Raw genomic sequence first — 27,117 nt, 5'->3', positions numbered from 1 at the left:
TCAGATAACCTACACCAATTACTTCAGGTCTAGTGGGACGAAAAACTAATAAGCAGATGTGTTTTATCTTTTCAAACAAGTAACTGAACTTTCAAGAAAGTAACTATACCAAAATGGAATACTGATGAAGGCATAAAGGTTTTGCTCCATGTCAACTTGGACACAACTCACAAAAGACACATTTTATATATTGTAGATGTTATTCTAAGCGAAAAACACACCTGCTACATTTTTACCCAGAAACTCAAATGAATGATTTAAGTGGAGGGTGAGACTAGGGTTTTAGTGGGATCGAATGGAAGCATTTACCCCATACAGATATCAGGGGTTTTGGAGGAGAATACAGGATCAGGTGGGATGTCATGATGATGATGATGGCTTCTTAAGTTTTATGCTATGGAAGCAATGTTCTATTTTAAGTAAAACCAGTTAAACAAATCCAGAATTCCTCTCATCCACATAGTGTTTAAAAATACAGCCAAGGCTTAGACCTGGCAATTTGCCATTAGCATAGCCTTTTGTTTTGCCATAATAGTCTCACAAAACATTGTAAAGGTGGTGTGTCCTCGCCAATAAGAAAAATAAAAATAAAGAAAAAATAATTTGGTCTCAAGAATAGCGCGAGTATCAGTAGTCCTGAGCACTGAAAGGATCCACTGTGTGTGTAGATATGCTCCTTGTGAATGAACAGAATGATGTCACTCACAATGATGTTAAAAAAGGACTCAAGTGGATTGGCATTTTGCCTTAAACCGTAGATGCCAAAGAAAAATGTGAACAGAATAGATCAATGGATGAAGAGGGCTGGCTGAAAGCCCCTAAAAATAAGATGGATCTTGGCTAACGCCAGACTCTAAAGTAACACAACAAGCTTCCATACCCATCACCTCCATCACCTCAGCCTTTTCAGCAAAGGTGCCAATATGAGAGAAGAAAATACAGAATAACAGGGCCCAAAATCAAAACTTGCTTTGAAGACTGAACATCGGGAAGACATGGGTCTTGAGCGAAGGGTATGGCAAACTCACTACATTTCCAGTATCACACAGGACATAAAGGATGATCACATCCCTTGGCTAATTGGCATCTAAAAAAATAAATACAAACAGAGCAAAACATGGCGTGGTGTGAGTTATGGTATGCACTGTATACCATAACTGGTCAATTTCATGGCTTTTTCTGCTTTACATTATTGAACATAACAAACCTTCATCTACTTCTGTCAGTGACCGTGTTCTTGTATATACATATAGATCTAAATATATATAGTGATCTAGCAAATCTAGCAATTCTCAAAAATACACTAATAGATATTAGGAATTGAGGACTGAAACAAAGTAGGCAATACTAAGAGAGCAGGCATGCAGGCAATGGAAGGTAAGGAGAGGATCATTCCACAGAAAGAAAGGAGAGGGGAACAATCATTATTAATTTTAAGTCAAGGTCTTTTTGAGGTCGAAGACTACCAGAAAGCACAACTGTCTAGTTGCAAAGACATCTTTGGCCATGCTGAAAGCTGACCTAGGAATACATTCTGCTTATTGCTTAGCTCTGGCTTAGTATTTTGTCATTCACATATCCTTACTTTCTATTTGCTGACTCTACTTTTTCAGACTATCCAGCTTGTGTTTGACCCTACTGTGGAGAATAGCTCTTTTACCATCTCTCTGAATGTTTCCTTCAATTCTTCCTGGAACGCGCCACTTTATTTTATCTTGCAACACCTCAGGCTACACCACTCCACTCTATGCCACTCCTCTCTGCGACACTTTCCTCCACTCTACAACACTCCTTTCTATGCCACTCCTCTCTATGACACTCCTACACCCCTCTATGCACTTAACTCTAGGTTTCTCTACAACACTACTCACTCTATGTACTCCACTCTACACCAGGACACTCCGCTCTAAATCACCACACTCGTCTCCATTCTACACTGCTCTACAACCATTAACTCTACGACACTCCACAACACTGCGTTTTGCAACACTTCACTCTAATGCGACTATGAAAAAAGGGATATGGGCAGGATCTTTCATCGGCTGCTGTTTCATCAGCTGCAACCTAACAGTACATAATCTATTCTAACCTATTTATCCAACCCATCATTTTCATGAACTCACATAACACCCACTAATGATCCCACCTACCTCCTATTAATTTAATCTACCACAAAGTAGCTGCATGAAATGGTTTCTGTGACAGCACAAGACTAATCGTAATAACAAACAATAATTGATAACCACTGGATAAATCACTAACCTCAGCATTGTAACTGCTATTTAAATTTAATTCAAAACTACATATATTAAAATAGTGGCGATTGCCATGGAGTTAATCTTGTTTAGGCAGTGTTTCTGTGGAAATGCTATTGTTTCATTTATAACTGTTGACCCGTAGGACAGATTTGCACAAATCCTAAGTCTATTTATCTCCCATAGGAAATGTTGCCAAAAGCAAAAGAAAAACCAAATGGAATAGAGGGTTGGATGAAAAAAACTGGCCTCTGGCTAGACTCTCTGCTTAAACCCTTGAATGTTACCTGCGCCCCACCTCCAGCAGGCGACCTGAGCCTAGTCCTGTGAAGGTGGCCATCCACCCCACTGCACACAGCCAAATGGGGTGTAGCCCACAGGGCCTGGCCAGATGGACAACCCCCAATGCTGCACATGCCTTTTGCTGCGCACAGTGGAATTTGGTAGCAGGCCCAAAGGTCATATCTACCCCACCCCCTCACACTTCACAAGTCCTCCGGGCAGGGTCCGCACACAAGCACAACAAGGATGACTTGTGCCCAAACTCCCATGAGAGGCCAAGCACAGCAGGAGGTTGACTGCAGAGCATGGCTAGAGGCCAGGTCCCGCACCCTACACTCCATGAGCCTGGTTTATGACAAGACTTTTCTATCCAAGTTATATTTTATTATTTTTGGATCCTTCATCGTAGGAGGATCTGTGGATGGACACAGGAGGCCCTAAATGGATTCCTCAGGTCCAGTTGCTGGATTCATGGATCCTACAACAACATTTTCAAAAAATGTAAACTTTATTTAGACCACAGGGAGGATACCTTTGGGAAGACACCATGTGGGCCAAGGTCTTAAGGTGTGTTCACATTGCCCCCTTAGGTGTCATCTTTCAGCTTTCTTCATGATCTGGGAACAGAGTACCAACATCCTGTAATGGCGGTCACAACAACTTTTCTCATGTTGCAGCCAGATAATCAGAATTTTAAGATACAGGTGTTCCTTCTCTGGATCCGCAGGACTGGCCAATCAGAATGAAGGATTCTGGGATAGTGGAGGAACCTCAGTACTATATATTTCTAACTTTTAAGCCATTTATGCCTACCTTGTGCACCTTTTTAAACACTAATTTCTCAAAAACTGCTGAACAGGTTTACAAAAAAATAATTAAGCATGCTTTCTGACTGAGGTTCTAACATTGTACCAAATTTTGCGTTATTCCGTTCAGCCATTTTTTCTGTTTGGACATAAAATGTTAATATACGCTATTTTGACCCCCAACATCCACTTGTTCTTGTCCCCCACTTGATTGATAAACGCAAAATGTGTTCAATGGAGCCAAAGTTAGTAAGAAAACACAAAATGCCCTTTATATGCAAAGTCTGAGCTAACTAGAACAACAATGGTGTTATCACTGCCAATGTAATATCTTCCACTCCACTGTGCTGTAAAATCAAATAAAACTGGATCTTGTTATGTGTGTTTAAAAGAACATCCAGCACTCTTTAGAATCCAGGGATACAGGCAGAATAGTGAGCAACAAATAAATTAAACGTGCAAACCTTTTTCTTTGGATTTACTCACCAAGCGTGGTCGGTTTTATGAGTTCGTCATAAACGTCGTAAAAGGGTAGCCTCTTCATTTTGACATCAGGATGAACAGGGTGAATAGGTGGGGAAAGGTGCTGCAAGTCCACTTCATGCTTAGGGCCCAACATGGGCATGGGGGATAACATGGCGGCTGGAACACCAGACCCTGTAGGACTGGTATCGTAGGCCAAGTGGCACACAGCACTTTGAGTCAGAGCAGCAGCCGAGGGCAGGTTCACTCCCTGCATATGGAGCATTGATAGCTCTGTTGGGCTTAGGATCTTGCGAGGTAACCTCCGCCGATAAAGCTCCTTGATCTTCATCTGGATGGCCGGACTGCAACCAGACTTCACCAAATGCAATGATTTTGTCAGCAGCTCGTGCTTCCTTCCAGTTTTATTTCTGCCAGCAAAACCCAATAGCACCTGCAACTCAGACACCCTCAAGCTCATAACCATGTGCTGTAAAACAAGGAAAACAGACAAAAATATTTTTATACATGTTCATTTGGAATGAAAAACTCATACTGCACATAAAAGAAAATTATAACTTCAGCATTGCTGCATAGTTAGAAGTGATTTATCCAACAGAGCACCAGCTGCCATTGCAGCACTTTTGGAAGGTTGGGGGTGACTTTCCCAAGATTTCAAGTTTTCCATTGCAGGGTGGAATTTGTATTTACCTATAAACATGTTCCTGTGTGACTATGTCCACTTCATTGTGATTGTCTTGGGATTTGATGAGTGAGACTCTTGTGAATTGCTACCACAATTTCAAGGAAGGTAAGCATACCCAATGCACCGCAGAGGAGTGCTAGTGTGTGGCTCAGTGAAATACATTCAAATTCACTCTCAATCTTGGTGGGTGCCAAATTATAAAGCCACACATTAATAAAACAATTACAGCTCTTTAATGCCGAAAGCATCAACATAAAATTTGACAACCACTCCTGGTCTCCAGAATATCCAACTTCCAAAATCATACGTGAAAGAATCTTTATCACAACATCCTTGTTTAGAATAAATCCATACTTCCAGAATGCACCTTGGTATAAAACATAAGGTAGGTAACTACTGTTTTGCTGGGGTGTAGGTCCTTGACGCATCAAAGTGTTGATTTATCTCAATATACATAATAAAGGAAAATGAAACACATACTAAAAAGAGCTCCAGAAAAATGTTAGGAAATAAGTGCACTGTAGGTAAAATTCTATTTACTATAAATGTTGAAAACAAGAAACATTAAATCATCATCTACAGACTTAGCTATAGCAACGCATTGTACAATGACCTCCAATATCTTTAAAATGGGTTGCTATGCTCAACATTTGTCACTTCAAAATATCATCAGGGCCCATTACATTTTCATTTCATCAATAGTTCAAGCAGCACTCCATTTCCGAAAAAGACTATGCTCCAATTACTTCACGAAGGTCTATTCATCGACAGGAGAGGCTATTCTCCAGTATCACCAGCGCAGACAGCCTCAATATGTTCCATTCAATGGTGCTCCACTTTCACCACGAGACAGGGAAGTCTGAAAATGACTCCTGTTGACTTCTGTGGCAACGGGGGCTGGACGGATGAAATGAAAAATATACTTAATTGCAGTAACTATCTTTCTGGTGGATACTCTTTCTACTTGCAAATCCGGACCTGTTGAATGACCCGCAGGCATCAGAATGGATTCAGGAGCTTGAAAGTTCTCCCATCGAGGGTAAGGGTGCTGGCTTTCCACCAGCAACAGAAGTAAAAGAACATACGGCACTCTTTAGAATTCAGGGATACAGGCCATACAGCACCCACACTGTGCAACGTCATCAGCTGCCATCTATTCTTTTTCCATCTGTTCTTAGAGGCAAGCAGACGGACAATGATAAGGTGGTGTAGTACCAAAACAGATTTGGAATCCTATTAATTCTCCCTACAAGACTTACATCAGACATGGAGGTGGGCAGGTCAGTGAGGAATATGCAGGTAGACAAGAGTATCTATGGTAAAGATCATTGGCTACTCCTACCTACAGTATAGATTCCGGAGCAATATCTTAACCAGTAGAAGGATGGATGGATAGTTAAACTAGGAAATCCTAAAAAACCATATATAGCAAAGTGGCAAACCCTATGCACCTTGTAATCCAAGCAGTAATGCTTGGCAAAGGTGTGCAGGGATGCACAGGCCGCTGCTTTGCAGATTTCAGCTACCGAGGTCACTGGAAAGATCAAAAGTGGTGGTTTGCTTCAGGGGGAATGAGCTTGGATCCCTTCCGGGGGCTTCTTCTTAGATACAGCATAGTAGAACTTAATGAAGAGAATAATTCACCTGGATAGGGTACTTTTTTGCACTGCCGGGCCTTTCATGGCACCACAGTATCCTACGAAGAGCTGGCCATCCAGTTGTATGTTCTTGGTACGGTCCAGGTAGAAGTTGACTGCCTGTTTAGGATCTAACCTGGCAACTGCTCCTCATCCTTAGCAAGATAGGGCAGGGTATAGAAGGTGGACAGTGCAATGGATCGATTCAGGTGGGACTCAACACTTTCGACAGGCAAGCAGACTTGGCTCGCAACACCAGCTTATCGGGATAAAAAAATGTGAAGTGGACAGCAACTGAAAGTCTGCTACTCATTTACCTATCTGAATGAGGTCATGGCTTCTAAAACACTTTTCAAAGTGAACATTCTTAAACAACAAATATGTAGAGGCTCAACCGGAGTCCCCATTAAAAGAGTTAAAAACAAGTATAGGGGCCACTGACGCACAAGCGAGGGTGCTGAAGGATACAAATGTCTGTCCCGAAAATTCACTACAATGGGGTACTTGAAAAAAGGAGGCTGGTCTGGAAGACAGAGTAATGCCGACAATGCCATAAACTACCCCTTGACAGTACCTACTACACATCCCCTTCTGGGCAAGGAATAATGCAAACAGTAAGATCAGGGACAACTTAGCCTGCAAGTTGTGGTCTGCTACACTTTGCAACAAAGTTGCTCCATCTTTCAGTGTAAGCGGACGTTGCACGACAAGTTGATGTCTATCACCTCCGGTGGCAACTGGAAGGAGTTCAGATGCCCAGTTCAATCCTCATACAGGAAGAGGAGGCTTCGGAGACTGGGGAGCATTACTATCCCCCTGACTGGGAGGGAAGACCCAGTCTGAATGACAGTTTGAGCAGGGACATGTGGGAATAATGCTCACGGTCTGCAAATGTCACCCTTATTGGCCATCTGGGGCTAAGATAATTACTTGGGCACAATCTGGGAGAATCTTTCTTAGAACTCAAGGGATCAAGGGCATGGGGGCAAATAGTACACTTGAAAGTTCCACCTTAACTGAAAAATGTCCCCGAAGCCTCCCCTCAACGGATACTGGAGGGCCCAAAACTGCTGGCATTGAGCATTTTCTCAGAAGGTAAAAAAGTTGACCTTAAGTGTGCCTCACTGGGAGAAGTAGTCCTGGACCATCTCCGGTAGGAGATGCCCACTCATGATCATCAAGATGAAGCCTGCTCAGGCTTTTGGCTATGACATTCAAAGACCCTGATTGGTGACTGGTGGTCAACCAGATCTTTTGACAGTGAGCCCAAGACCACAGTCTGAAAGCTTGCAGGCAAATGAGGTGTAACCCTATTCCCTCTTGCTTGCTGATGTACCATATCGCTGCTGGGCTATCGATCAAGATTTAGATGGGCCGACCTTGGATGAAGGGGAGGGAGGGCATGAGCGCCAGCTGAATCGTCAACAGGGTGATGTGAAGAACCTGTCCCTCTAGAGACCAAAGGCCTCTAATCTTCATATCCACCAGATGAGCTCCCCAACCTAAGGTGGAGGCATCCATCACTATTGTAGCCACTGCTTGCGGAGGGACCAATGTAGGGCCCTCATGTGCCAATATGCATGCATGACTAGGAGAATACACAAATCTATCAGACCTGCATGTCATAGGACCTTCAGAACTGGGACTCATGTGCTGTGTTGGAAAGATGGAACCATTTCTGGAATGTCAGGAATTCTCTGAGGTAGAGGATAGGCGCATCCAGCACTATGAATAAAGTAATTGGGAGGTTCTTCAGGTGGGATATGGGATCACTGACTGAGCAACCAAGGTCAAACAGGGATACTCCAGACTGCAGATGCTGAAACCACACATCTGGTGAACCAGCTTGGATTAGTCAGTGGTCCAGGTGGAATAAAATGGATATATCACCTATTCGAAGATGGTCTGTAACTACTGCCATCAACTTTGCGAAATCTGTATAAAACAGCTGGAGGACGTGTGGAGGAACGATACTCCTCTGTCATTCGAAGACTAACAAAAAGAACACAGTCTATCCCCGACTAAAAAGATTTCCCTACTGCGACTCACACACCCTGCAGAGCCACATACAGCGGGGCACGACCCTTCCGGATCACTCCCCCTAGAAGATAGACTCCTGGCAGACCCAATCCCCGAGAAGGCGACATCCACAATTTACCAGAAACTCATGAACGTACCAGACCCTTTGACAACCCTCAGGACAGCCTGGATCGACGATTTAGATCAAATAGATGACGGAGAGTGGTTGAAGGCACTCCAAGGCCCCAGAGAAAAAGCAATCCGCACGAGATTCAGATTGGTACAGCTTAAGGTACTGCATAGATTATCCTTGCACGATGTTGTTCAAATGGGGGAGGGCACCATCACCACTCTGCATTAGGGGCTGCCAGCAGGAGGGTTCCTTTTTCATATACTATGGGAGTGTCCCAAGACTGTGCAGTTGTGGCAGGGTCTCACGGCAATACGGGCAAAAGTATCCAACTTGGAAGTCCCAATGGACGCCAAGGGGCTCCTCCTGATGATTAAGGGAGAGTCTGAGAGATCCAGATATATTACTATTTGGTTGACATTGGCGGCTGAAATTGGAAAACAAAATATTGCAAGCCACCATCAGTGATTAAATAGAAAAAAGATTTGGGTTGGTGCCAGCGAGCAGAAGAAACTGTATACAAAAGTTGGGTCTGTAGCAAGAAATGGGAGAAGATTTTGTCACAATGGCGCAGGTACAGGGAGGTATAGGATGCCCTGAAATACATGTTTCAATTATTTGTAAATATGTAAAACTGACCTGTTTAGGGTATATCTGAACTCTGTGTTGCGAACACAAGCTTTCATAGAAATGCTACTACTTGAATGCTTGATGTAATTTGGTTTGTGCCCATATTATTAGTACTGTATTGACATACATGCATAATCATGAATGTATGTATTTTATCCTGAACCTGTTCAATAAAAAATATTCCAACAAAAACAAACGATGAAATCTGTCATAGAAGTTGGCACTTGAAGTCCCAAGCAGCAAGCTCTGGCCTTACTGGCCTTGAACCTCTCAAATATGGAATCTGCCTTGTGTCTGAACAGGTGTGCACCATTAAATGGGAGGTCCATGGGGCTGGGCAAGACAGCAAAAGAGATGATAGAAGTGCATTGTCAGGTGAGCCTGCAGACGGCAACAGAGGGACCCACAGCCCTGGCTACAGACTCAGCAGTATCCATTCCCAATTATATTATATGGTGTAATGTGTTCTGACCATAGAGGACCACAGTGGAACACCTCTTGGAAGCATGCCCCTATATCCTCCAGCACCTGAGGTACAACCATTAGAGCCATAGATACTAGATGTAGTACGCTATGGACACAGGTTGCGTTGAGAGACTTAAATGCCATGCTTCCCATGTCAAAAAAGTATTTTTTTCCCAGGCCTCAAGGAGCTTAGACTACGAATCTAATCGAAATATTTGGGTAGTTGACCCCAGCCGATTGTCCAGAGGAGCACAATGCGGAGATAACCAGGCTTTCAAGCGAAAGATGGGAAGAGAGAAATTGTGGTTTTCCCAGGGCAGGGCAGAGGCGTCGTGCCACAAGCCTGTTGACCACTGAAGCAGAGGTTGGTTTATACCAGGGCTGGATTCAGTAGGGCATCATTAATGGGCGGGTAAGGGCTCCACTGTAGGCACTAATGGCAAGAAGACCTCGGTGAGGATGTTCGTTTTAACTTCCACAGTTGGGAGTTTAAGCTCTAAGATCTCAGCCGCCTTCTTTACCATGGAGTATGAGGACTTCTCTTCTGGTGTGTGGGGGGGCACAGTTGGGAGGTCAATTTCCATGTGCCCTCTGGAAATTGGCAATTACAAGCTCCATCTTGTCAACCAACATGTAATCAAGCATATACAAATGGGTCAGGAAAACTACTGGTAACGGTCCTCCATGCCAATGTTGTGGTGAAACCTTACCATGTCTACGTTCAGGACTCAGCATATCTACATATTTACTTTACAACATCCTCTTAAAGCAATGGGCTGTATTGTACTAACGTAAAATTACAATTAAACTGCAAATTAAAAAAGAATAGACAACAAATACTTAAGGAATGGGGAGCTAGACAACACTCAAAAAACAACAAATTACATTTGATGTGTTATGCAAAGTTGACAATGTCCACTTACACCTCAACCCACCTGAGGTGGAAATGTAATTCAAGAGTTGTGCCCTGAACACAGACCTCAGTGCAGCTTCCAAAAGTCTTGTAGGACTCGCGCATTTAAAGAGCTCCTTCGCTGTCTTAACTAAAAACAAAAGTGCCTTGGGCCTTATGTTTAAGTGTGAGGAGCCACAACATCCAGAACTTAATTTGCTGATGCACGTCCAACTAATTTAAGTTTGACAGCATTAGAAAATGTGTTAGCAGCACTCTGTATTGGAGGCAATGTGTGTTAATACATTCTAGAGAAGTGGCAGGTGATTAGGTTTGTCTTGCCTTAGTCCTCAACACATGCCGCTTCAATAGTCAGGTTAAGAAGCACGCTAGGGCCAGCAACATACATTTGAGTTTACATGAATAACAATAAAAAGATTAGTCTACAGCAATGACCTAAGCCCCAACAGACTATCGTCCAGCCAAAAACCCAATTTTCTGGTCACCCAAACTGGAAAAGTGAAAGAGCCTACGACCCACGAAAACTTGCCTCCAGAGATCAGAAAGTCTGTCTGGTATCCACTGAAATTGACAGACAAGTTGTCAGTGTATGGACTAGAGACAGATCAAAGTGATCAATTCTGAGAAATATCCAGGCATTGTTTGCATAATTGAAGAGGTGGGGCATGGCTCCTTATCAACATGGCTAGAGAGCAGACTTACACATTCACAGCGCAGCACTTAGGCCCACTGCCTGTGCTTTGCTCTGATGAACAGATGCTCAGAAAAAGAAGCCATTTTAGCACCAAGCTGCCTACTCCCAAGTGAGACTGGCAGCAGAGGACAACTGAATGACCCTGGTTACTGTAAAATGTTTGTATAAGCCCATCAACCACTGCTTGCAAAATGGAATCTGTCTCTTGACCATTGCATAATCCTAACTGAAGAGGGTGGCAAACCCAACAAGCACTAGAAAAGGAGTATACTGGTTAGATGGGGCTTGTTGGAAATAGGGCAGCAGCTGTTCCGTTTCACAGGGTCAGAACTGATTTAACAGAGGAGATGCTATGGTTTTCTCGTTTTAACAGGAACTTCTCAAGTCATTAACAAAGCATTCATGAACCATATGACTGTAGGTGTTACCTCATTGAGGGTGCCATTAATAACTACCTAGAAAGACATTTATAGGAGAGTTAGAAGCCATTTTATTCTTAAGCACAGCAACTGTGTCTTACACCAATAGAGAAGTTAAAAATATAAGTGAGGTTCTTGATTAAGGGGGCCAGGAGACATAGTGGGATCAGCAACCTGCAGTCTAGGGGAAACAAACTCTAAGAATCACACTTTTTTCACAAAGTGAATGTTAGATTTGTCAAAACTTTAAGGGAAGAATATCTGAAGTAGCAATTACAGGTGAAAACAGTGCATGTGAAATCTACATTGGATACTTGCTAAAGTTAGGGATGCCTCAATTCTGGCAGGAACAACATAATCATTGGCTTCCACAAGGAGAGAAGCTTGTACTTCCAATTTTGGACAACATAACCAGTGCAATGCTCAAAGAGAAGTTAAATTGACAGGGACCTTCAAGTATATCTACAAAACCACATATTAATGCAGGTTACCTTGCTGTGATCTACATGAATATCCCCTTCAGAAGTGCTGGCATGTAGAGGTTCTTAATGAAAAAATTAGACACAGGCTAACTTTCAAAGTACCGGTTGATGCAGGTTCCCTCTCCTCATAAAAGTGACCTGAAGTTCACCAGTTATATGGAGACAAAGTAGTTGTAGGCTTGTTAATATCCTATTGCGGAGACTTCTTTCATGCGCCTGCATTAATGAAAATGCTGACTTGGTCAAAGACCAAGCTAGTCTCACATGAATCACATGCGTCGGAGAGATAGCATGAGTCCCTTACAGTCTAGCAGGCATCAAAGATATGACAAGAGCCAAATGTCTTCTACCATGAGCAACTTTTCTAATTTCCCCGTGCTCAACTAGGCGACAAGGTAAACATGACACCTTTAAAATGACCACAAATTACATTATTTAAAGAACAGACCCCACCATTGCCGGAAATGCTTGGCTCCATTTGCCGATTTTGCTCACCTTGCCTGGACCTGCCCCAAGATACACCAGTACTGGTCCCTTGTCCACTCCACACTAGGGGACATACTGTCCATGCAATTGGTACCCACCGCTGAGATCGCACTGCTGGGTTACGTGGTCAACTTCCCTCGAAAGGTCAGGAACTTGGCGGCTCTGGGCTTTTTGTTGGCCAAACGAGAGATTGCTCTATTGTAGGGTAGCAAGAAGACACCTTACCTACAGGCATGGCCCTGGAGTTTGGCATTTTGCAATGTAAACTGCGAAGAGTACTCCACTCTGATCCCTAGCTCGTCACGACCAGTGGATATCTGGGGCCCGTACAGAGATTACATAGCCAAACATCAATCTGTCCAGGAATTGCAGACGGTTAGCGGTATTGTTCCCGAGGGGATTGGTTAGACATCAGTTTTGGGGAGGAGTGTTACATGAATGGTCTATTTTGTCACTGCTGCCGCTGTCAGTGTGCCGTTATTCATAATGTTTTTGCTGCCATTGAATTTAAGTCTCTTTGCATTGAGGACTATTTTATTGCTTTCATTGGATGACTGCCTCCGACTCCTGGCCGTGGTGCACCGTCAAATCACACCGATATATTTGGACATTTTCTATTTTTATTTGCTATACATGTGTTTTCATATATTACCGATGCTGTATTCCGCACTGTAATGATTATCCTATTCCTTTATGCAAAAACTGGGAAAATAAAGTTAAATATTTTTTTACATTATTTAAAGAACTGTTAAGACTATTATGGAGAGAAGTCATGAAATAAAATCAATAAAAGTTCAATAAAGTTGTAGATAATCTTAACATTTTTCAAAGAGATTAATTTCTGAAACACTTTAAATTAAATAGTGCAAAATCATAGTGCCGGACTCCCATAACCGTCGCTAATCCTTCTAGGCTTAGCCAGTCTCTGAGTGGTATACCATACAATAAGTCTGGTTCGAAGTCAAGTGGTACTGCAGTGAGCATCAATAAAGTCTGACTTGTATAGCTCGCCGTATCACACTTGAGGGTATACAGGCGCTGTGCTGCATGCATCAGTTGAAAAGCCAAGTCATGAGTCACTTGTTGAAGTGGGTTAGTGAATGTGCGGTGTGAATGTGCGGTGTGGAGGTGAATGGGGAGGGTGTTCCAGGCTTTGACAGCGATGTGAGAGGAGGAGCGTCCTTCGGAGTGGCAGAGGCAGATGGGTGCTATCTGTGCGAGAGCGAGGTATGCAGAGCAGAAGTTCCTGGTAGGTCGGTGGAAGTGCAGGAGGTGGTTCGCGTAGGCAAGTCCTTGGTCATAGAGGGCTTTGTAGGCATGGGTCAGAAGCTTGAACTGGCATCTCTTCTGGACGGGGAGCCAGTGGAGGTACTGCAGGTGCTGGGTGATGTGTGTCCTCTTGGGCAGGTTGAGGATCAGTCTGGCAGCTGCGTTCTAGATCGTCTGAAATCTTTGCATCAGATCGGTGGTGGTGTCTGCATAGAGTGTGTTGCTGTAGTCCAGTCGGCTGGTGTTGAGGGCCTGCGTCACCATTTTCCTGGTGCCAGTGGGTAGCCAGCTGAAAGCTGAAGCGTGTGGAAGCAGGCTGAGAAAACTACGTTGGCCTAACATTTCATGGAGCGTTCGCTGTCAAGGATGATGCCGAGGTTGCCTGTGTGGTCTTTCGGCGTGGGTTTGGGCCGAGCTCCACCGGCCACCAGGAATCGTTCTAGAGGACGCAGTGTCTGCGGAAAATCAGAACTTCAGTTTTATCTGTGTTGAGCTTTAGGCAGTTGTCCTTCATCCAGGCCAAGAAGTTCTTCATACAGTTATGGAAGTTGTTCTTCGTCGAGGTGGCGTCTGCTGAAAGCGAGAGAACGAGTTGATTTCGTCAGTGTAGGAGTTGATGTTGAACTATATGGTGATGTCTGTGAATGGTGTCATGTAAATGTGGAAGGAGGTTGAGCTGAGGGATTAGCCTTGTGGTACGCCGCAGATGGTGCGCCTGGGTTGCGAGGTGAACGGAGGTAGGGATACTCTCTGGGTGCTTCCCATGAGAAAGGTTGCCATTCGTCTGAGTGCGTCGTCTGTGATTCCAATCTGGCATAGTCGATCTGTGAATGTATGGTGGGGGATGGTGTCAAAAGCTGCGGAGAGATCCAGGAAGATCAGGGTGCCAGATTCTCCTCTGTCAAATATGGTGCGGATGCCGTCTGTAGCAGTGATCAGGGCTGTCTCTGTACTGTGGTTGACTCTGAAACCTCATTGGGAAGGGACCAGAAGGTTGTTACTCTCCAGGTATTCGGTGAGTTGGAGATTGTTGGACTTCTCTAGGACATTGGCAGGGAAATGGAGGAGGGAGATGGGACTGTAGTTCTGGAATTTACTGGGGTATGCCGAAGGTTTCTTGAGGAGAGGAGGGGTCTGACCTCTGTGTGTTTCCATGCAAGGGAAAGGTGGCTGTGGTTATGGAGCCGTTGAGGATGGTGGTGAGCTGGTGGCTGATCTCATCTCTTCCAAGGGTGAAAAGTCAGTGGGGGCACTGGTCGGTGGGTGCTTCTGAGTGAATGGAGTTCATATGAGTGGTTGTGTTCGGTGTGCTTAGTTGTTCCATGCGGGTGCGGGTAGTCAGGGTTGATGGTCGATGTGTTGCTGAAGAGGTCGGAGGGGTGGGGATTGAAGTTTCCATAAATGGTTGCTATCTTGCTGTGGAAGTGGTCGATGAGGGTGTCAGAGTACTTGTGAGGAGGGGATAGAGTTTTTGGGGGCTGACAGGCAGGTAAACTCTCTGATGATGATGGAGAGCTCCTTGATTTGGTTGCCGCTGGTCTTAATCCGGTGAGTCAGGGCCTCCTTTTTTGCAGCTTTGAGCTGGCAGTGGCAGTCGTTGAGGGCTGATTTGTAGGTGGTTTGGTCGGTGTAGTTCCTGCGCTACCTTCTTTCCAGTTGTTTGCACCTGAGCTTCGACGTACAGAGTTCAGGAGTGTACCAGCCGGCTCGTTTGGTGGATCTGTACGTTTTGGCTGGTTTGGTGGAAGAGACTTGGTTGGCAATGCTGGTGATCCAGGCGTTGGAAGTTTTCTACTGTCTGGTCCAGGTTGGTGGTGATGTTGGACTGTGTGGTGCTCAGGGTGTCGGTCAATTGTTGCTCAGTGACCTTGGTCCAGCTGTGGTAGGGGGTGCTGTGGCAGATAGGGGTGGTACAGAGATGTAATGTGCGGATTCAACAGCGAGCGGGGTGATGAATTCTGCAATGGCGTCCCGGAGACCGGTTCCTGGCAGTCTATACGCGAGGGTACCTTTGATGGTGGTTTTGTGGTCAATGCGGAGTTTGCAGTTCGTGTATTCCAGGATTGCCGTGGTATCGTCATCCGTGAAGGTGCCAGTGACTGATTTCTTGTATATGATGTTGATGCCACCCGTGTGTCTGTTAGTGCAGTTACAGTGTTTCATCTTGTAGCCGCTGGGTGCATAAGGTGAGCATAAGGTCACTAATTTAGCAGAAATCATGGAAGGCATAAAGAGCAGTTTCAGAATCCACAGTTAAAATTTGCACTTGCTTTTAAGTCTCAGAACTAAACACTTTAGACTGCAACTGGCAGTAAAAGTGCTAAAAGTGAGGAAATATGAATTAATAATTTAAGATATCTGCATGTATTTCATTCACCTCCTCCTTTGATCACTTAAGAAAATAGTTTTGCGTTATAAAATAAGCATCATTAGAGTCCTATAAAGAAATATCATGTGATAATTGCGTGCCACAACGATACTGCTCTCAAACAATGCTAAGATTAATATTTAGGGAGGAGGAAGACTTAAAAAAGGTAAGTATTAGTTACTTGGGCCACTTGACTGGTGCTGCAAATGTTCGGCTGATTCCTTCTTAGGTATCTGCTATTGCTAAATAACTCGCAAAAAATACAAGGTAAATCTAATTTCTTCAAGAAACTACACAGATAAGACACACATTTCCGAGTTTAGTATAAAAGATTTTTAAAAGGATGAATTTTGCCTAGAATGACCTGCGCAATAAGATTTTTTGGGAAGTTAAAAAAGAATTGCAAGCTGCACCATTGCTACCTTTCGATAAAAGCTTAGGATCTGTATCACAGTCTACATCAATCAAACATGTCAAAGGGCAGTTTTAAGACAAGACTATAAAAAGAAAAGATCATCATCACGCAATTTTAAGTGGAAGAACCAAGGTATTCCGTAATGGAGCGTGGGGTGCGTGTATATGTGTAGATTTTGAACATTCCTGTAGAACATGCGATTCAGCATTGTTTATAAATGGTGGAACAAGGTAGGTTTCTGCCAGAAGAGCTAAGCAAGCGTGCAGGTTGCATGAATACATATCTACTACTTAGCACGTTCAAGGAAATATGTGGGAGCAGATTATTGCGCACAGCTTAAATAGAAAATGGAAGATTAAATGAATGATGATGAAGACGTGGCCATGACAAAGGTGTCGAAAGAAAACTATAGATGAATACGGTGAGTAACTATGAATGGACAACGGAGTTGCGTCTTGAAAATAACGCTGAAACAAATCTTGAAAATAATGCTGAAACAATCAGCAGCAGGCCTAAAGAAAAAAATGCTCAGCATGAATTTAAGGCGGTACTGGAAAATGTAATAAGAACAGGCCACAAAGAATAAGGCGTATTGGTTGTTCCCATGAATCTTAAACCAAGGCTGACTGGCTTAACTCAGGAAGGGACTGTAATTAGAAGATTTTGCCTATGGAAACAACAAGCATAAAAACAGCAGATAGGACATACAAACAGCCTGAATGTCATAATGTTACCGTAAGGAGCATGGTAAAAGTTAGGTATTGATAGATTTGTTCCAATTAATATTTTAGCTCAAGCCTGGGATTTGGGCCGCGGATCCTGACCCACAGAAGTTAGCCAGGATATTGGGGCTTACACCTGGGCTTGGACTCGCACACAGTGGGATGTGCAGGCAAGACCCTCAATTTCCTTCCAACTGTTCCAACTGGTGTGGGGGCATTGTGCTCAACCTGGCAGCTTTACCCCTTTTACCAGTCCCACTTGCAGTTGATCGGCCTCTAGTGGGACCTGCGGGGTGCCTGTTAGGTTGGCTACTCAAGGTTTGATAATTACAGCAATGGGAAAATATAGGGCGGTGGCTGGACCTTTATCAAAAGATCCCACGAACAAGGTGAGCACTATGGATGCGTTTATGCAATGAGCCGTTGGGGTCTTGGATAAGGAGATTGAATTGGCCAGCAGGCGTCTGTCCCGTTCACCTATCCCCCCCTCCCTACAGGGTTCTTCCGCCAACTTACAAGAAGGTTCACCAGTACTGGCACAGGGTTTATGTGTCGGGCAGACAGACACGGCACAAGAGCAGGCCGTGGTTACCGGTCTATCCACACCAAGCACCTCCACGAGGGTCAATGCCCAGCTAACAAAACCCAGAGTGTGTCCCGTGTGACTTCTGGAGTGAGGAAGGGAGCAGGAGGTGCAAAAAGGAAATGCCCCTCGATGGGGGGGGCCTTGCCAAGCGCAGGAAGAGTACCGGCCCACAGTCGAACTCAACAGTGCCCCAAGAAGGGCCCAACACGGATACTACATTGTTCGACACGTTCAAAGCAGCTTCTTTATCAGCTTGGGACACTAAATTAGACCCAATCTTATTTTGTCTATCCGTGCTGAAAAATAATTTAACCAATCTAATTGCTTCACTGCAAAGGAACATCATTCCACCTCTTATAAGCCCCCCATCTCCAAGGGCCATGGACAATAGTTCCTGTAGTAATGGTATGGGGCCAGACCTAGCGTCTAAAGACTGCCCTGCTACAACAGTACCATCCATGAATAGCAAAGAACTTCTGGTCCATCAAGTCAACCGTAAGGAGGGGAGGGGGTTCTCGAACCCAGAGTATCACCAGTCTCGAAGCCCCGAAGCGAGCGTGCCCAACAGTTCTCCTGATGACGGGCTGGGAGGCATGATCCCAGGGGAATCCAACAACCCTCCCCAGAGACTGTGTCCTGTTCACCTGCCACCAGTCTAACCCGCTTGTCGTAGTCTCAGCCAATGTGCCCCTTCTTGATCCAGGGATCAAGAAACACTTTGATAAATTGAAGAACAAGGTGATGCACTGGCTAAACTCGAACATTGCTTCAGCATGGAAAAACAAATCATCATGGTGCGCAGGACATCTTGGGTGGGCAGTGTGAAGAAAGCCTGGGCCGGGGACTGTGTTATCATTAATTTTAACGATTCTTTTATGGTTAACCGAATTTTAAGTATAGTTGCGCAATCTAATTACAGGACTTAGAACTCGCCAATTGTGGCAATCCCGCTGGGCTACTTTTATAGGCCAAGGAGTTACCATTTTCCTTCACTCTGCTACCCACAGGGGCGGCCCCAAGATGTGGGCCACAGGCGCCGACTTGAAGCAACCACAGGAGTAACTTTGGCAAATATGTTCACGCCACTGAGTTCACTAGAAGGTTGTGATTGACAGTGTGCTGGCTCCCAGGACCCATACATTTCCCCATCACAGGGGGAGGCACGGTCTTTGGACCCGGGATTCAATTAGTGTAATGGGTGCAAGTTTATCTCCTGGAATATTGCAGGGTTTGAGAGCAAGACTGAAGACTTCGATTGGTTACCCTTAGTCAAACGGTTTGACATGATCTGCCTCCAGGCAATATGGGCTGTAGAGAATAGACCTCATCTGGAAGGCTAGAAAAACCTTCTTCATGCCAGCTACCCCTCTAGGTTAGGACGAGCTAAGGAGGGCCTTGTAACTTTTGTCTCAGTAGCAGTTCGAGGCACTTAAGTCGCTTTGCTCCATACTTCCTCCACCCTACATGTGATGTTATTATCCAGTGGAAAGAGTAAGCTCCTGCTCTTAAACTAACTTCTATAATGCGGGAGTCGCCCACAGGGAAGAATGTAACATTACACATATTACGGAACATTATTTTGAGAGGGCAGTGCTACCCAACATCTTAACAGGGGATTTTAACTTTCACATGTGTGGCGATATTAGACTCGGTGGGTGGTGGTGGTGGTGGGGGGGGGCTGGGGATTGGGGAGCCATGGGCTGTGTGCGACAAGCTGGTTTGTATATGGAACACACCCCTCAGGGCACCACACAATGGTATCCTGCATGAATTTGATTTTCATCGAGAGAGGGTGTGAGACCAATATTGATTTTATCTTCATCTCCACATCATTTTACATTTTGATTAAGGACTTTTCAGTTAAGGCGTATGAACACAGTGATCAAAACCCTGTTTGCTGCCCAACAGGATGGCCTTGAGTAAATAAGCACACTAAATAAGCACACTAAAGAGGCTTTGGGGGCTCCTTTAAAATCAGTGGAAGTTGGGAGGAGACTAACGTGGGGTCAAATTGTCCCGGAGCAGTTCTATGAATCCCTTTCAATTCAGCGTCATAGGGAGTTTGCCACCTGTTTAGACGGTGAGGCCACTCCTTCGGAAATCATGGACGCCTTTGGAAGTATGTCCAGTGCTACAGTGAAGCTACTTCGAGCTCCGGGTGGGTGTTCTACGGATTTAGGACCAAGATGGTTTGACTCCGAGTGCTCTCCTGCCTCCAGGAAACTGAAACAGGCCTTGGGAGTAATGCCTCGTGACCAGGTGGTTGTTAAGAGCCTCCGGAGAGCCTATAAGTCTTCCCTGAAGGAGGAGGCCTGGTCAGAACTAGCAGAGGCTAGCACTTTGAGCAACAGTTCAAGGTTTTGAAGCATCATCAATATTTCCTTTTTAGCAGGAGACACTGGCAACCTAATGGATGCCCACATCTTAGAGGCAGACTGGGTAAAACCACTTTGAGGGCATTTTACAGACTGACACTTTGTGTAAAGAAGGGCAGGACAGTGAGGAAGGCAAATCCGAGGTCGTTTTCACAGCACAAGAGGTAAGAACCGGCATTATGGCACTGTCTAAAAATAAGGCCCGAGGGGATTCCTCCAGACTTTTACACGGCAAATGTGGAAACCTGGGTGTCCGTACTCTCAGCAGATATTAATGCATCAGTTCAGGCCGGCCGCCCAGACTCCTGGTCTTTATCACCATTGGCCCCATTTTTAAAAAGGGTGATCGGGATAGCACTCTTTTCTAGAGGCCCATCTCTCTTTTGGATTCTGTGGTGAAGGTTGTGAGTCGCACGGTTTTGGACAGGCTTGTAACCTGGGCAGATGATAATAATACCTTAGCTGAGGTACAATATGGTGGTTTTAAACAAGTAGACTGTGGCTCGCACCAGCTCCATCCATCTAGCATTTATGGATCTGTACTCAGCGTTTGACCGTGTAAATAGATCAAAGCTTTGGCAGATGATGTGCTCTATTGGCATTGATAGGGACATTGTTTTGTTTCTAAGGGACCTCCACAGAGATGCAAAAGCGGCTGTCCGTTATTCAAAAGATCTTAAAGTGACCCGCAAATTTGATATTAGGAGAGGGGTGGGCAATGGGTGCATCCTGGCCCCCTTCCTTTTTATTAATTTATATATGTTTACTCCCTGGAGAAGGTTCTCTTGGATACAAAAGCTGACTGCCCACAGTTGGGTACGCGCAGCCTGCCTGTTCTCCTATATGTAAACTATGTTGTCCTCATGGCGAGGACAGCTAGGGGGGTTACAACTCCTGTTGAACTCCTTCGTTAATGTTATGGAGGACGTGGACCTGCTGGTTAATCACAGCAAATTGTTTGTTATGCAGGTGGGACCTTGTGCAGCAAAACAGTTTACCTTTAATATAGGAACCTTGTTAATCCCAAAGACAAACGTTTTTTCTGATCTGGGAGAAGTGTTTAACGACGGCCTGAGTTGGTGCCCCTTGATTACTTGTAAGAAAGGGGATCTGGTCAGAGCAACCGCAGCTGTCTTTAACTTTGCTTCCAGAGTGGGGGAAAACCGATAAGGGCACTTTTGAAGACCTACAGAGCCAGATGTATTGCAAAGGCAGGTTATGGGAGCAAGATATGGGGTCACACTGGGCTGGAGGCCCTTGCAAATTGCAGAAACACCTTCCTGATACGGGTACTGGCTTTTTGTCCATTAGCATTACGGATACAGATTTGGGCTAAGAAAGAAAATGCCCTGGCAAGGATATTCTAAAGGATTGTCTTTCCCTTGACCATGTTAATCGCATCCGCTGGTTAAAGTATGCAAGAGAAGGCCTCCGTAGTCTGGGAAGGGCGGATATATTTGATAACCCAGAAGGTACATGTAAGAGGGACTTTACCTGGGTAAAAGTGTTTTTATAGAAGGCGCTGTTGTGATAGAGAGGAAACAGAGCTGAGTAAGCCCAGTGTGCATAGGTATATTGCATTCAGTAATGTACCAAATATTGAACAATATCTTCTAGGGATAAAAAAAAAACATGATAGTTTCCGACTGACTAGATTTATGCTTGACCTTTTTCACTACCTCTTGGCCCAAACACATGGTGTTTACAGAGGTCAGTGCCTCATGCCCTGTGGCTGCGAATGCCGGTCTGCTCAAAACATGATGCACTTTTTAATGTTTTGTCGTTTTTATGAGGTTCCTAGAAAGTCTTTCATCATCCCTATTCTTAAAATGGCGTGTTTTAGGATGGTGAGACCTGCTTTTATCTTTTTACAACTTCAAGATGTGATCAGCTTTGATAGTGGGACTTTTTATATTGTAATTAGACTACAATGGTTGTATGTTACTTTGTACATATGTGGAGTTTTATTGCGGTTTGTATGACTTTTATGGTTTTATTTGAAAAAACTAATAAAGTTTGATGAAATAAAAAAGTGTGATGGATAGGAAAACTGGACTGGCTAATGGGCCATAAGGTGGATTGCTGTGCAATGAAAATGAAAAATATTTATCAACCGAAATGCTGTCAGATATGAAAGTGTCATGATCAGGTGTTGGGCTCAAAGTAAATGCGAGTACATACAGTTAACTTTGTGGGTAATAGAGAAATTGGCAGTCGACATTTAGAGCAATTACCCACACTAATCTGTCAGTTTTTGATAATGCTGTGAAAAACATCGCCACAATGAATCAAAGTCAGTCAAGCAGTAATGACGACCCAACAAAAGATATTGCAAAGTTAACTGAACACATTGGTGGTTGCAAAGGATTGTCTGGGTTCAACTATGTCAGTCAGACATTAAGTTGTGGTTTATCTGCAAAGTTCAAAAGTGAGTGAGGTTCAAATAATTACTTAGGCTCTTTAAATACTTTTTTCCACCCTCATGTCTTCCTATTTCACAAGCACCCTCCTTTAGCCCAGAGACAGCTTGCCTGACATTAGCGTTGCAGATCAATAACTGTTACAACTCACACTTGTAAATCTGCTTATTAAAATGATTGTGACTGGGAGGGCGCAATATTGCCGATAACTGGTTACAAATTCATATTTAAAGCCATGCAATCTGCTTCCAATTGTTTACTGAAAGTTATACACATTTTCTTGAAGATTTAAAATTCAATGTTATAGAAGGGTAATCAAGAAATGTGCCAAAACCATTCCCTGCAATCCACAGCTTAAAAACATAAAAGATACATTCTCAAGGTTAAAATCAACCGAACGCACAATCAAAAGGGGGGAGGGGGTGGTCTAAGGAAAGCACAGGAATTTCACTGAAGGATAAAGCAGCAACATTGTACCTGGATACGCATATTTTCAAAGAAGAATGTGTTTTTATGTTTTATGAATCCAAGAGAAAACAGAATAATGTCTTAATTTAAAGTCAGCTAATGCTAGGATTTCACCTTTGTTAGTCAGACACCCCATATAGATTTGTAACAATTTACATTTACTTATGCCTACCAGTGATTAATCCGAGGGGTGTACTTTTTTTTAGCAAAGCAGAACGGATGGCATCCTTACTTCAACGGGAAGAAACCTACAGCAAATTCACAAGGCCTGCCAAAATAGAAGACAATTGCTAACAAGCATTACACGGGCAAAGTTCTAGAGAAAAAGATAACTAGCCCAAAAAACTGAACACCAGGAGCTAAACCTCCAACCAGACACCTTCCAATTAGGCTTCAGGCCTATTTGGGGAAACTGAAATTGCACTTGCTTATACGAGAGAAGACCTATTCATCACCCTGGATGGAGAGAAGCAAGACGGTTCGACACTTCATAACCTCTTCGCAGTGTATTATTCTGTGGATCATAAAATGCCTTTAAAAATAATCGCCCTCAAGATGGGGTGTGTCTGAGAAGGCCTTGGAATTGCTTTGGGCACAATTAAAACCTACACTGCTTACTGTATCAAATGAATCACTGAAACACAGGATGATGTGGTGTTTCCACGGGACCCTTTCTCCCATGCATACTGTTCAACTTTTAAATGCTCCTGTTGCTTTACATACTATGGCAGAGTCACTTCCAAAACTAAGCAGATGACACCTAAATCCAATTGGACAAAGAAGTAGGGAGCTCACATAAATATGGAAAGCCTAGGTCACAAATTCCACTGAATAAAACTATCGGATTGGAGAAAAAACGGATGTACTGGTACTGAGAGGAACAGGCGACAAAAAGTACCCTTCAACTAGCCAACAACAAAAAAACCTTGACTGTCCCTCAACCAATGAACATAAAGCACTGGCAAAGACAAAAGATCTTGTGATGGCTGATAGCCTTTTGGCTTGGTCAATGCTTGTTTTATCATGAGTTTTGAAAAATTTTATTGTTGGGAAAGCAACTGAGCTTAAAGCAAACCATTTTTTTGGTCTTAAAAAGCACATGTTGCCATATTAGCCATTAGCACTACTTCCAAATTACTTTGTGCATGGATGTGCTCCTTGTGAATGGGAAGCATGCAATTACCCACAGTGAAGTTAGCCAACGGCTGAGCTAGGCTGACCCACTGCCCAGTTCAATATGCTGTAGTTTGTGGAAGAAAACGTGAGTGGCACAATAACAGACAACTGGCTGACAACACTATAATTAAGAATATTTTACAAATAGGTTTATTAAATTCGAAAGCACAAAGCTGATGTAGGACCTAAAAGCAGGGAACTCAATATTCTTTTCAACACAGACTCACTATTCGCTGTGTGAATCTTCAACTAACCAGTGCAAAAGGGAAGTAGCTAGAAAAGCCACTCAGATAAGCTGATGAATGGTTGAAAAGGTCAAAACATTGTTGCTTTCCTCACACTGGGACATTTGTCTTACGGGCTGCCCTTGAAATGCAGTGTAAACATAATGAGTAAACAGGCCCTGGCAAAGTCAATGTGCCTGACTTTGGCTTGGCCTTAATTGTTTTGCTTTCTTGCGCTCTTTTGTAAAACTTTATTGCTAGGGGGTCTATAGGGCCTGCACCAAAAGTAAATGAAATGGTTTAAAAGCAAAATCTTTTTTATTTTCTGAAAGCAGAGATTGCCAAAGTAGACCCCGGCACTGAAAAGAACTACTATGTACACTTATGCGCTCCTTGCGGAAGTGCAGAATACAGTATCAGCCAATGCATGGAGTTAAGGCCCTTTACGGTATGGCGAGGTTGGCAAAGGAAAAATGTGAACAACAACAAACACATTGCTGAAACCCATTCTAAAGGGGAAGGAAAATGTGGCAGACAGCCTACTGGGGAGTATGTATAGCACCATCTGCTTAGACTCTTCTACTCTAAGTACGGGATCAATGATATGTGGAGCAAACAGTGGAGCTGTCTGCCCACCAGAGTGAGCAATGGAGAAGTAGTAATGGCATCCCTGCTAGAGACAGCCAAAGGCCCATTTAGTATGGGTTCTAATCCAAAATCAAGTTGGATAGTACGTCTACTCACAGCACAGTTTGTGGCTGAATTTGCATGAAGAGAAAGACTATTTTAACATTTGAAGCTAAATCTCAGCCATGTCTACCAACTGGAAATTAAAAAAGGTTGAGCATGAATATAAAAAGTGTAAGGTTTGATTAAAGTCTAAAGAATTTAGCGTAATGAAGGGAGAAGAGAACAACAGAGAACAAGAGCTCAAGAATCCCATACACAGGGAGCAATATTTTTCAGGCCAATGTTTTTAATGAGTCATTTATAACATTACAACGTCCTGCAGTATTACCATGTCCTGTCCTTAAATGCTGGCGCTTCTGGATACCATTCCAGCCTGTCTCCACTTAGACGAACAAGAATTCTAGATCGTTCATGCAAAACTACGTAGTTCCACCAATGTTTCTGAGGCAACTGCTTTAAATATTTTGCTTGAAAAAGAAATCTAGGTGCTATTACCATTTGGGTTCTTTGTGCCTAGTATACCCAGAATACCAACAATACACAATGGCTAACCATAGCTGTCACAAAATGGCAGTGTCTCAAAACAGGCTACAGCATGAACACTTAGTTGAGTTTCAAGTGAGTTCCATTTGGGGAATGTTTACAAGGGGGAGAGGGGAGAATCAAAATAGACATGGGTGAGAGGGGAAAGAAGCAACACGGACAATGGAGGGTGAGAGGGGAATAAGGCAACACAAACAATGGAGAGTGAGGGGAAGATACAACATTGACGGATGGTTGGAGGGAAGGAAGGAAACAACACTGATAATGATACTGTTGAGGGGAAAAGCAACGCAGGAAGAACCAGAGGAAGAAAAAAGCAGCAAGAAGAGGGTACAAAGGAAATAGTACCTCAATCACTTTGTGAGCAGTGGGAGGACACTAATCAAGATGAAGAAATCAGTACTTGGTCCATGTCTCCACGAAAGAGGAGTAAGTACAGCTAGCACACACCGGCCAATTAGGAGGCAGCAAATAAAAGTGACAATGAAACCAGCGAACGGTAAGCAATGGGCGAGCCCCAAGCCCCTTTTGTTTACGATATCTTGAGCAATTGCTGCCTTATGCAAGACCTAAAAAGGGACACAATTCTATAGAAAAGACTTGTGAAGATTATGTGACAGGACAAAACTTTATAAGCCACCAAAAACCTATGAGACCAATAAGGCCCTTTACCACTAGTGTGGCGTTGGTGGGAACAGTGGATGTAAAACATGAGGTACAGAGACACACGAAAACGGTGTATGTTACTTCTGATATGCTCGCTGTGCCACTAGATTCAAGCTAGATTGGCTGATGAGGTGATACCCCAAAACTGGTACCAGGATGCTTGTTTCCAGTCCAGGGAAGGCCCTGGCCTGGCAGTTTGGGATGGACTGTTCCCACAAGACTGATTTGCATATGGCTGGGTTCAAACTGGAGTGGCATAGTGAGCAAAAGAATGATGGATTCAACCGAGATCTCTTGTCTAGGGGTGCGTTATTGAAAAGTTTCAGCACTCCTTCCATAATCTTCTGTTTACTTCTGATGTTTTTCCCCATCAAGGTGCAAATCAGGAATAAAAACAAGCCTGGTTTTATTTAACACCAGGGTCAGAATAATGATGTAAGCTCATAGTGCAAGGATAAAAAAAGAAAAGCTGTAAACCAGTTATTATTTACCTGGGGTCTGGGGACTCCTCAAAGTCAGAGGAACCTACTCAGGGTGTCTATGGCCACTTAGAACAGTGGTTCTTAAACTTTTGTGATCCCACACTTAATCATTACTGGAATCCTGGGACTCCCATTGAATCATTATTGGAATCCACCCCTCCCCCAAAAAAAGAATTATTAGTGGAAGGTGGGGACACCAGAATAAGCAACTTTTATGATTTGAACTGCAAAACAATATAAATAAAATGCAGAAGAAAAACATTCATCAAACAAATATCCACATGATGGAATACTTTATTTAATTCTTAACCAACTGTTAAAAAAGGC

The 27,117-nt window shown here is 43.7% G+C and overlaps 1 protein-coding gene across 2 annotated transcripts in view; it reads right to left on the bottom strand.

Moving 5' to 3' along the window:
• Window positions 1–27,117, bottom strand: part of PIAS3 (protein inhibitor of activated STAT 3) — a 324,307-nt gene that overhangs the window by 247,653 nt on the left and 49,537 nt on the right. For both annotated transcript variants that reach the window (XM_078670587.1, XM_078670585.1), the window contains exon 2: window positions 3,830–4,295. In XM_078670587.1, coding sequence (XP_078526713.1) covers window positions 3,830–4,292 — 463 coding nt within the window. In that variant the 5' untranslated portion in view covers window positions 4,293–4,295. The remainder of the gene's footprint in view (window positions 1–3,829; window positions 4,296–27,117) is intronic.

Source organism: Lissotriton helveticus, chromosome 12 (genome assembly GCF_964261635.1).
Source record: "Lissotriton helveticus chromosome 12, aLisHel1.1, whole genome shotgun sequence".
Classification (NCBI taxonomy): Eukaryota; Metazoa; Chordata; class Amphibia; order Caudata; family Salamandridae; genus Lissotriton; species Lissotriton helveticus.
The sequence above is the reverse complement of the archived record's forward strand: the minus strand, read 5'-3'. Positions and strand labels throughout refer to the sequence as shown.